Consider the following 11,403-nt stretch of genomic DNA (forward strand, 5'->3'; position numbering starts at 1 on the left):
AGTTCACCAGTCATAATAAAAAAAGTAAACAAGGAAAAATTAGGAATTTAAGGAATCATAGCAACAAAAGTGAAACACGAGATCACCTAAACTTGCAGATATATTGTAATTCACTTTATTTTCGTGCAAAAAATTTTTGTGTAAAAATATTTTCATATGATTTATGTAAATGACTGCTTTATTAGAGTAGTTTGATCTTGTATAAAAATTTTCGTGCAAGGAATTTTCATACAAATTTTGCATATGAAAATAATTTTACAATGAAAAAAAAAAGCAAATTACGGTACTACGTCAGTCGTGTGTATAGGGATTAAATGTTTACTGATATAAATATCTACAGGTGTGAGCAACTTCTCTTTATGATCCCTAATCAAACTTGAAATTCCTTATTAGTTTTTCCTTTGTAGTTGCATTAGCACATTCAAATAGCATTGTATGGTTTTAATTATAACTAAGTATAGTACATGCACAATTCTTAAGTCACTGTCTTTGTGGAAAATATCTGAATTCTTTTATTACCGCCATCACTAATGTATATAAGACCTTTAGGACTGACAGCAATTCCACCATGGTTTCTAAACTGACCTTCATCAGACCCTCGTGAGCCAAATTGATGGATACAGTTTTCAAATTTGTCAAAAACAGATATACGATAATTGCCAAAGTCACTCACTAGGATAAATTCATTCAAGTCAACTGTGAGATTTCGTGGCTTACAAAATAGTTTCTTTCCTGTTCCATGTGTACCAAACTTGTTCATGAAGTGACCATCAATGCTGAAAGTATATATGCAGTGATTTCCATGATCGGCAACGAGAAGTTGATGATCATTGTTTACTACTACATCAAATGGAATGTTTAAGTGTCCATCACCAATGATATGGCAGAATTGACCACTTGATTGAAATACTGAGACACGTTTATTGTCAGTGTCAGCAACATAGACTTTACCATTATGTGCTGTAATGCCATAAGGCGAACTTAGCTGATCATCTCTATTTCCTTTGCCACCAAATTGGAGTATGTAGTTTCCATCAACAACAAACTTCTGCACTCTGTTATTATCAAGGTCAGCCACATACAAGTGATTATCACCTTCAAATGCAACCCCAATGGGATGGTATAGTTCACCAGATTTGTTACCTTCACCTCCAACAACTCTTACCAGTTGATCTTGATCATCAAATATATACACACGATGTTTGCTGTAATCAGCCGCAGCCCACATGCCATTCTCACAAAATGCAATACCCCAAGGGCAGCCCATTTGTCCATTACAGCTAACTATTTTACATGGTTTTTCCATACTGAGATACTGCAGACCATTGCTGCAGGAAACTTCTGTGATCTGCTGTTCATTAGTGGACACTGCAGGGAATTTAGTATCATTAAACAGTTGGCCGAATTGTGGAAATAGTTCTTTGCTAGGCACAAACTTGAGCTCTATTTTAGATTCTCGTACAGATTGACTATTGAGTTTCTTGTACTTGTCAGTTAGTTGTTGCATACGATCAATCACTAGTTTCTTTGCAGACAGTGCTTCTTGATCAGAGCTCTTCTCCAAAGCATCTTTCAGTTCCTTCATGCTCAAAATTTCTGCTTGTACATAATCCACTTCTTCTAGTTGTGTTGTCACTACTTTCTCCTTCTGTGACACTGTGTCATCTACTTGTTGTTTTAACAGTTTTTTCTGTTCCATTAACTTTTGGACCAGTTCATCATAATGTTGATCGATCTTTTTATTCACTTCATCACCTTGTTGTCTTATCTTCACCCTCATCTTGTCAATGTTATCACGAGCTTCAGAGAGACTTGTAATCATTTCTTCTACTGGAGCAGTGATCTCCTCTATTTCCTGTCTGTGCTTGCCAGTCATCTTCTTAACAGTGTCATGATTGTGTCCATTGTGATCCTTCACTGTACAGTACACACACACCAACTGCTCACATGTCTCACAGTAATACTTGAGTTGTTCATCATGTTCCTTGCACATTGGAGCTACAGCCTTAGCTTGAAGGTGAACATCTTTATTGGACTTCAATTCTGTAAAAGACACTATACCATGGCCACGAAATCTTTTGTTGCGCTTGTGGTTATCATTACAAAAATTACATAAAAATACATTACATTCTGGACAGTAAGACACCACTGGTTCATCTTCATCACATTCATCACACTTAACTTCTTCTTCACCCTCCACTTTATGTTGTAGCACCAACTCATCCACCATACGGCTGATGAAGAAATTGTTAGCAAACTCCTTCACTCCTCCTGCAGGAGCTACTGCTTCCTGTCTACACTCGGGACATGTGATCTTGGATTGTACCACCATCTTCTCCAGACACTCTTCACAATAGGAATGATAACATGGCAGATACTTGGGGTTCTTGAACAACTGGTAACAGATTGGACATGTCAAGTTTGTTGTTGCCTGCTTTATTTCTTTAGCAGACATGATGAAATGATATAGCTAACCTGTTGATAACAAAAACATAAAACAGAAATACTTCAATAAAAATACATGGCTAGCTATCGTTTATTATTAAACCATGCATCCATGGTTAGTTCATAGACCCACTCCAATTTTTTCTCACATGTTTGTGTTCCATTCCCACATTAACAAAACATTTTGTGCTATATAAACTGCAGCCAGTAGATGACGCTGAAGGATAAGTAAACTCCATAAACTTAGTTCTGAGGTTGTCTATCCTAAATACAAATCTGAAAACATTTTTCTGAATAGATTATTTACAGATGTTTGAATAATAGCTATACAGGTCCAGCAACCTGTTTCAAGTTGACAAGGACTATGACATGTCCTATTACGCATACAAAAATGAAAGCAACATTTCAGGCTTTGTGTAGGTAATTTCACAGTAAAACCTCAGTAATAAGGCCACGCTAATAGTACCATCACATTTTCAAAAGTTGGACTTATTGTCAGAGCCATCAACAGAGATGGGGGGAAGGAAACTGGGGCATTTTTCCCTGGGTCCAACTTTATTGGAAGCCCCAAGAGGGCCATATGTTGCTACAATATTCCCACATGCAATAAAAAGGTATAAATCTCCCTGTAGACTCGAAGACCCAGTAACCTCAGCATCTATTAGCCAGCAAGCTCCACAAGATTCATAGCAACATGAGTATAGTGCTAGGGACAGCAAACCATTACTCGTAATATATCTTATATAGCGCTTATAGAGCATTGTGATCTTTATAAAACAGTCAGGCAAACATATTAGTGAGTCTAACAAACTGCCTTACAGTCAATTTCAGAGGGTGTGGTATTTAAAATGTTTCTAGCTATAGGTAGTATTTATTTAGCAGAAGTAAAGCTTTAATTTAAGCTTGAGATATGCTAATAGAGCAGTCACCCTAATACAACAGTCAAACATTTAGAATTACTGTAACAAATTATTGAAATCACTCTCATATTCAGAGTCTAATTCCTGGAGGGAATGCCTCCAGTCTCTCCTAAGCTGACATGCTTCACATACCACACTAAGGTGTTACCTAGCTATCAGTTATATAGGGGCAACACATTCTTAATTTGCCCAAGGCCCCCTAAATTTTCTTGGCGGTCCTGCTTATTTTTTTGATCACAAATACAATAAATAGCATCTGCTTCTTTGCTTTAAAGTGCATATCGATTGATAGTGTCAAGTGCCATCTATTCTGGTCAGTTGTCAAGTGTCCCTTCCATGCCACAGCACATCTTTACCCTGTTAAAATATAAGTTCTAATAACAGATCTCACTCAGGCATGTATAGAAGAGTACCTATACAGACAATAAGATTACTAAAGAATGTGGCAACAAGTAGAGCCATTTTTCTCACTACTTACATGTTATGCAAGCCAATTTGCAAAACAATTTATTAAATAAGATTCTATCCACTAGGGCACCATTGACTGTACCGAATGCTTGCAGTGAATTCTTGCATGAAAATAAGCGCTGTACATTTAATTAAGGGTCTGATGTGCAATGGTCCCTACTCCATAGCTACAGTATGTTCACGTTGAGCTGAACCCTCAAAAACATTTAATAACTCGCAGATGCAATTACACACGATCTTGAAATTTGGCTCATTTGTAGTACTGCTTGACCCACTAAAACTATTTCAAAATCTTTTTGTTCAAATGTTTGACATAATATTTACGGCTAATCAAAATCTTCACAATACATTTCCTATGGGGAAGCCATATAAATACAGTGTCCATTACAGCCCTTTCCCGAACTTGTAGTGGAGCCAAACCATACGTGTCTGTTGTTGACACCTTTGCTGTTACCAATAATCATCTGGTTGGCTGAAATGTTAACTCTGTTGAGAAAAAATCCACTTTTAATTTTTAGCTGTTTTTCAGGATTCAGCTCAACGTGAACATACTATAGTTGAAAATTCCTAATTTTTTGCATGCATACTTGTTTGTTAACTTTTTTTGTAAATAATTAGTATGACTAGTGAACCCACCCATACCGCATCTGAAATGGTGCCGTGCACCCCAGCTTTATCAATTATCATCTGAAAAGTGAAGTATCTATTATGCTTCATTGTCAGCTATGTTCAACCCATTACACAGCAGTACAAATCAAGAACTGTTTAAAAAGCACCTCTACAAACAAAGTAGCCACTATGAACAATACGGACGATTTTCATTACAAAGGGAAGCTATCACGTGTCAAAACTTTTTGCTGTTAGCAAAGATGAAAGGGACACAAAGGAGGACACTGGTGAGTCCATGAAGAATGTATTGTATGTACGACAGTATGCCAAAAGGTACCTCTCGGGCTGAAACAACGTCGGATAGTGAGAAATTAAGCCAATAGCCTTAGCCGTTATCAAGTTATGCTTGTTTGAAGACATCTGGTAGTCAGTCAGTCAGTCAGTCAGTCAGTCAGTCAGGCAGTCAGTCAGTCAGTCAGTAGAAAATTCCATTAAAGAATTTTACTCCTTTGTGGTCCCTACTACACAGTATTATCGCACTGTATGATATGTGGTTTTATAGGATTATATGGCATGGTGTGTAAGTTACAGCAGTTTAGAAGCAGTCGATTGGAGCCTCTACAAATATGGTGATGAGGGATTAATACAAACCACAATGCATGCATACTTTTGTATGGGAAAATATTTGGGACTTTGTAACAATGGCCGATATACAAAGGTGACCACTTAATCAGATGACCATTATCACAGGTTGCACTGTATCTTCCATTCATATACATAGCTACTATAGTGCTTGGCATCATAAATTTCCAAAAGTAGTTTTATATGTTTGTGATGTCATAACTTTAGGGGGTTGGTCAATATCATTAAAATTTGGACAAGTGAAGTACGTAGTCACTATGTACCCATCGTGGTCACACAAACAAGTGCCGAAGCCATATTAATGTGAATATTTATGCAGTGATGCAACAACTAATTAGATGCAGTAATTTACATTCGAGGTGCAAGCTACACAGCTGAATCTTGGTAGGAAGAAGTACAGTGATAGCTTTAACTTTCTACAAGAATGGATTTTTGATATTATATCCTTTATTGTGCATTGAAAGATAACACAAACTTCACTTTTCTCAGCCAACGTACAACAGTGGCAATGAATTTTGGTACACAGACATAATGTATAACATGTATCATATCACAACTACACTGTTAAAAACTTCATAGCACCTTTTTAACACCTGCAGAAATTTATTTTTAAAGACGCAAGCAGACACCCTTAAAAGTGCTATGACTACACCTAAATTTTAACAATGTAGCTACTCTGTACATTTTGTCAAATCCCAGCCATTACCAATGGTCAAATATATTTTTTACAGAATGCAAAACTTTACCCTTAACTCTGAAGAATTCATCATTAAAACGATGCAATATATGCTTTTTATCCCTTTCACAACTTCAGGTTGGTCAAACAAGCTGATTCAAAAACCATGTCATTCCTTGTGATTCCCTTGTCCACATGCATTTTGCACTATATACAAAAACACAATAATACGGGCAATGGCACCCATAATTTCTACAGCACATTATAACATGAAAGAAAGTCCTTGAATTGCCCTATACAATGCCACTTGTACTGTGGTTTTAACTTAACCACAGTGTCATTTATTCATTAGTTGATTAAGGCATAATGCACACTCCATACAACAGTCTATTGGACAAATTGATTACGCGACTGGACAAACTCTAAAAGTACAACCTGTTATCCTCAACCAAATCTGCTAAGCGTAGTGTCATTTAATGTGTTGAAGCATAGTGATTAAGAATTCATCCATACTGAGTCTTTAACTGGTTATTTTACAAAGAACTATACGAAGAAATCTTGTTTTCCAGCATTTATTTACCTGATGATGCATAATTCAGCAGAACAACACTCTTTCTGTCCTTTCCGTTTGTCACAGAACAAAATCTAATATACCATGGGGCTTGCCTGACATCAAGGAGTCCGATAAACCAAACTGTGTTTCCATAAAATAAAGTATGCGGAAGCTATGGTGGTTTGTTTATGAGGTGGTGTAATTTTACCAAAAATGGGAAAAGTCTAGTGGAATCCAGTAAATTTGACATTATTGCTTTAATATGTACAAGAATAGATTTAAAAAAAAATCTAATTTAGTCAAGAGTAATAGTTTCAAAACATAGAGAAACCAGCATTAACCTCTTATAGCCACACCAAAGTTTGAGGAATGTGTGTTTTTACCAAATGGGCTTTGGTATATGGCCAGGTTACTTGACTTTACCAGATATCAAAAGGAAGCTTATTCATTGGGCTACTAGGGGAAGGCCAAACAACCACTGTAACAACAGAGGCTAAAGTGATGAAGGACAGCAACTGGTTTTGTCATAATGCCACATTCCACGCTTCGTCCACCATGTTAATTAGCATTTGTTTCACATGAGCTATATATGGCCTTACTTGCCATTGAATGGCAAATTAGCCAGCAATTATTTGGAGTGAATAGGATCAACTGGCAACGAATTATGGATCATTTTCTAAAGATATGTAAAGGATTTGCGTACTTATAAACCAAAATTTATTTTCATTGTGTATTTTGGTTCTCATGCTTTTGTTGTAGGGTAAATCCCTAGGTATCATTTTAATTCTTATTACATCATGAGTAAAGTGACATTGATTGCATAGCCATAGGATAAACACTTTGAAGTGTGCAGCACTTTGTTTACAACCATGCGTAGTGGTACATCAAATTATATAGCTTGTTGTGTTTTTGGAAAGTTATGATGTCCGGCACTATACATATGTCACCACATGCATTTTGTATGATGTAGATTGATGGAACAATTCGCTGAAAGTGCAGATCACAATTTGGATACCCTTTATCTCTTGTATGGTTTATCCAACACACATTACCATAAAACACTTGGTAGGTTGTCAACCATCAAAAAGTGTATGTTAACTGCAATAGTGCACGAGTGACCGGTTATCCCTGTTCCCATTCACATAAAACTTGACCGCTACAGGTTAAGTGCAGAGGCTACTATAACATCCCACAGAAGCTACAGAGCACTTAGAAAGTAATCCTATAGTAATCCTATAGTAATCCTATAGTAATCCTATAGTAATCCTATAGTAATCCTATAGTAATCCTATAGTAATCCTATAGTAATCCTATAGGCGTTTATGTCGATTCTGCAAAATGGCAGGTGTGGTGGTGAGCAGGTTAAATTAATTAATTAACCTTTTCACAGCTGAAATTCTGTTGTATAAGCCTAATAGTACCCTAAACCTATACAACTACTAATCATGACCAGTTGTGATCTTGGTTAAAACAGAGGCTTGTGCCAAGAGATACATTCTGGGAATTCCACTAAAATATTAAGCAAAATAAACCAGTAGCTACACATTTTCTATAAGTGGATGAGGCTTCGTGCATACCTACTAACTTGAAAGCAATTTACTGGTAAATCTCCACATACGCAGTATCATACATTTCTGAGATAAGTGGGCAAGAAGCTGACCTACTACTATGACTTGAATCAATTAGTGGGCGTGGTTCCATGTATGCATACAGACAGTGATAAACACGGTACCTACAGGCTGCAATACACAATGTCATACTGATAAGTGGGAATGACTCCATATTATGTTTACAGACAGTTAGTTATTAACCTGATAAATGGGTGTGGCTTCCAAAAGAAGCTGGGACTAGACTACAACAATTCCACATCATAAAATCTATTTAATTTATTTTACATGTTAATCCGATCTTCTATGAAGAAGGTCAGACCTGGACGATCCAATATGCATATGGTTTCTATCCTACAGCTGGATGAGACTACACTCTCCATCTAGTAACAGTGTTATAAGTGGGTCAGTACTTTTGACCTGCTTGACCCACTGACCCGAATAGTAATGCAGATGGGACCTGGATCTGACATGGTTTAATTAAAATAAAGACATGCCTCAAGAACAAGATGAGAAGTCCACAAGTTCCATTAGTTAGCCCTGCATTTTTTTACACTATAGAAAGGATTGTCTACAAGAAGTGAGTAACTATGTATTATGAAGTGGGTGTGGCTCTACATGTAGCTACACAATTACTGAAGAATTTCCAGAAGAAAGTTCAGTACCTACATTTCAAGTAGCAACACAGATCCGGTGATGCTATGCATGCCCACAGAGAACAGCTGATACAATTCTGATAAGTGGGTGTGGCTCTACATATCCCGAACAGACAGCAAAGCATATTCCTGAATGGTGGATGTGGCTCCACATAAGTTTCTTGACTGCATTTCCACCAATACAATCGAGGTTGTTAACTTATAGTCACATGTGATCTAATCCGAGTCAGACCCAGACATTCAGTGAAGTGGATAATACCCACTTGACCCGTGTGACCCAAATGACCCAACCCACTTACAATCCAACGATTAATTGTTGTTTTTTTCCCTGCTGTTTTTCCAGTACAATACTTGAACACACGTGGCCCAATTCTCGAGCAATTCCGCCTCTTTTTAGTCAATGATCAAACGCAAATACAGTATATTAAATGAGTATGAACCTAGGATTCTACGCAGCCGAAGACCACAAAACACGGCTCCTAGGCTATGGGTAAACACCTCGAACAGGCTCTGCCTTCTGTGTACACCCTCCAGTGCCTAACTGGTAAAGTAGATAATAACAATAACAACACAAACTGATGCTACACCCACCCGGCACGCCCCTTATCAGTTTTGCATACAAGTACTACTTCGACATCAACAGTACGTCCATGCAATCACCAGACAAAGGTATATATTTCATACCTTTTTGAACAGCGAGGTAAACAAATCTAACGAAAGTAAGAGTGATCCTTAGATACCAGATGTAGGCCTCCACCCTGAATTCTTTTGTCGACTGCGCATGCGTGGATCTAGTTTGTAGACTTTTGCACTACAGTGCGCGCTAAGGCGTGGGCCTATAATGGGATGAAACGGAATTTTATTTTATTGCTATTTCAAACAATATTGTGATAATGAGTCAGTGCTATGTACTTTCATGCTTTCCATTCCTTGAATCCTGCATGTAGTTGAGATTCATACCAGCATTGGCAAACTTTACACTTAGTGGATTCTCTATAATATCCACTGTTTTACCCATACATGTGTGAAAGCATCAGTGTCATGACCAGACCACCCTCACTGTTGGCCAGTGCTATGGTAGGTTAGGATGATTACCATGCAATCAAGTTAAATAATTGCCAAATCTGAAAGCTAGATGTCCATGCAACTATTTAAGTTACTGTATATTTCACCATTTTACACAGGGTCGTGGGTGTCACATGGTTATTTTCACCATCTTCACAACATTATTTCACAAAAGTATTGACCCACAATTCATCATGAAGATTGTACTGACATGGCCACTCAAAGTTGCAGGACTCAAAAAGAGTATACAGTACATGCAATATAAAATAGTTTTATTAATTAAGTGTGAGTAAGTTAGTCATTGATCACATGATCATTACAAACAATTATCCTTGAAAACGAGATCTGGTATCTCTATCGCTTGATATTATGACATTCTCTTCTTGTGCATTATACTCCTTGACTATGCAGGATATAATCAATAGCTATAAAGAGCTCAAGTACTTTAGGGATGGTGAAATACACTGTATAGCAGTTCCAGTTTACAACTGCTACATAGCTATTGATTCAAATGGCACTGACCTTCCTGGTGACTTAATGACTACAATATCAGCTCATCGTGGACTGTATAGTGTTGTGCATGAGATCAGTGAAGGTGATACTGTACTTTTATGAAAATTCAGCTCCTAATTTAATCATGCTTCATGTTAACGACATAAGATTACCTTTCCAAGAACCTCTTAGAATTGCATTTACGTGATATGTAATAAGCCATTATACTTTTCATCATTATTTAGATAGCACTGTAACTGTAATGCATGGATGTGGGTACATTATATGATCAGGCATCACAGCCGATAAACCTCCAGTAGCCTTTTGCTCTGCCACTGGATTGTGCTAGTGAACTTCAATACTGTGAACACTAATAGTTAGCTACTGATAATAGTAATACTAAAAATAGTATCAGCTAAAGTTGTGTTATTATAGTAATTTATCTTGTCGGCATAAAGCTGCAAGTTTAATTGTACAATGGAACCTCTCTATTATGGACATTGTGGGACCCAGAATTTTTGGCCACTTTTTGCTGTAATATAGAGGTTTTCCTTTTACAGAGGTAAAAATGTATTGACCAGACTGGTTGGGACCAAAATGTTTGTCCTTATTATGGAGGTTTTTTATTGTGTCCTTAATTCGGGGAGTTTGTTTAGAGAGGCTCCACTGTATATACTACCTAGCTATTGTGTTTTTACCCCTAGCTAACGTTTACAGCAGCTGATTCAGGGTTTATCAAAGGGGGTGCTCCAGTATATGGAGTAGGGATCAGTGCCCCCCAGAAGTTAAAGCTTTTTGCAGGACAAAATATGTGACTGGGCCTGTGAAAATAAGGCATGTGGGCACATGATTTTTGCATACTTTTTCAAACTTTCACCACTCATAACCTTTTGTACCATAATGCTATAGCAATGCAATTTTCAGCTCATAGTAAGCATTTAGATGGCGTTATGATGCAAGTTACAGAATGCAAATAGTCTGTTCCAGTACTGAGATATGACTTGTTAAGTGATGGGATGTAGTTTGTGCCCACATGCCCTGTTTTTTCAGGTCCGGTCACATATCTTGAATGGTTTACTGTGGACTACATTGATCATGAGTTGTATAGGGACATTAAAGTGACAATCAATGTTTGAATGGTCGAAAACCTGGTTTCTTATATTAGCAAGTGTTATGTTTTGCATTTAGGTCTCACCCACCCCTATGGAAATTATTGTATTGATGGTAATGGTATAACATCTACTGAGTCTGTCAAAGATTTGGAAATCGC

At 37.2% G+C, this 11,403-nt stretch overlaps 1 protein-coding gene across 1 annotated transcript; it reads right to left on the minus strand.

The window, feature by feature from the left end:
* Positions 1 to 386: 386 nt before the first annotated feature.
* Positions 387 to 9,352, minus strand: LOC136258438 (tripartite motif-containing protein 2-like). Its single transcript, XM_066051752.1, has 2 exons — positions 9,261 to 9,352; positions 387 to 2,475 (listed from the first exon to the last, which is right to left on the minus strand). The coding sequence occupies exon 2, from the start codon at positions 2,453 to 2,455 to the stop codon at positions 476 to 478; it is 1,980 nt and encodes a 659-aa protein (XP_065907824.1). The 5' UTR covers positions 2,456 to 2,475; positions 9,261 to 9,352; the 3' UTR covers positions 387 to 475.
* Between the last annotated feature and the right edge of the window lie 2,051 nt (positions 9,353 to 11,403).

The sequence above is a fragment of the Dysidea avara genome, chromosome 6 (genome assembly GCF_963678975.1).
Source record: "Dysidea avara chromosome 6, odDysAvar1.4, whole genome shotgun sequence".
Lineage (NCBI taxonomy): Eukaryota > Metazoa > Porifera > Demospongiae > Dictyoceratida > Dysideidae > Dysidea > Dysidea avara.

What these genes read in the sequence shown, in the direction of transcription:
- LOC136258438 (XM_066051752.1), bottom strand. Translation starts at nt 2,455, where the DNA reads ATGTCTGCTAAAGAAATAAAGCAGGCAACAACAAACTTGACATGTCCA.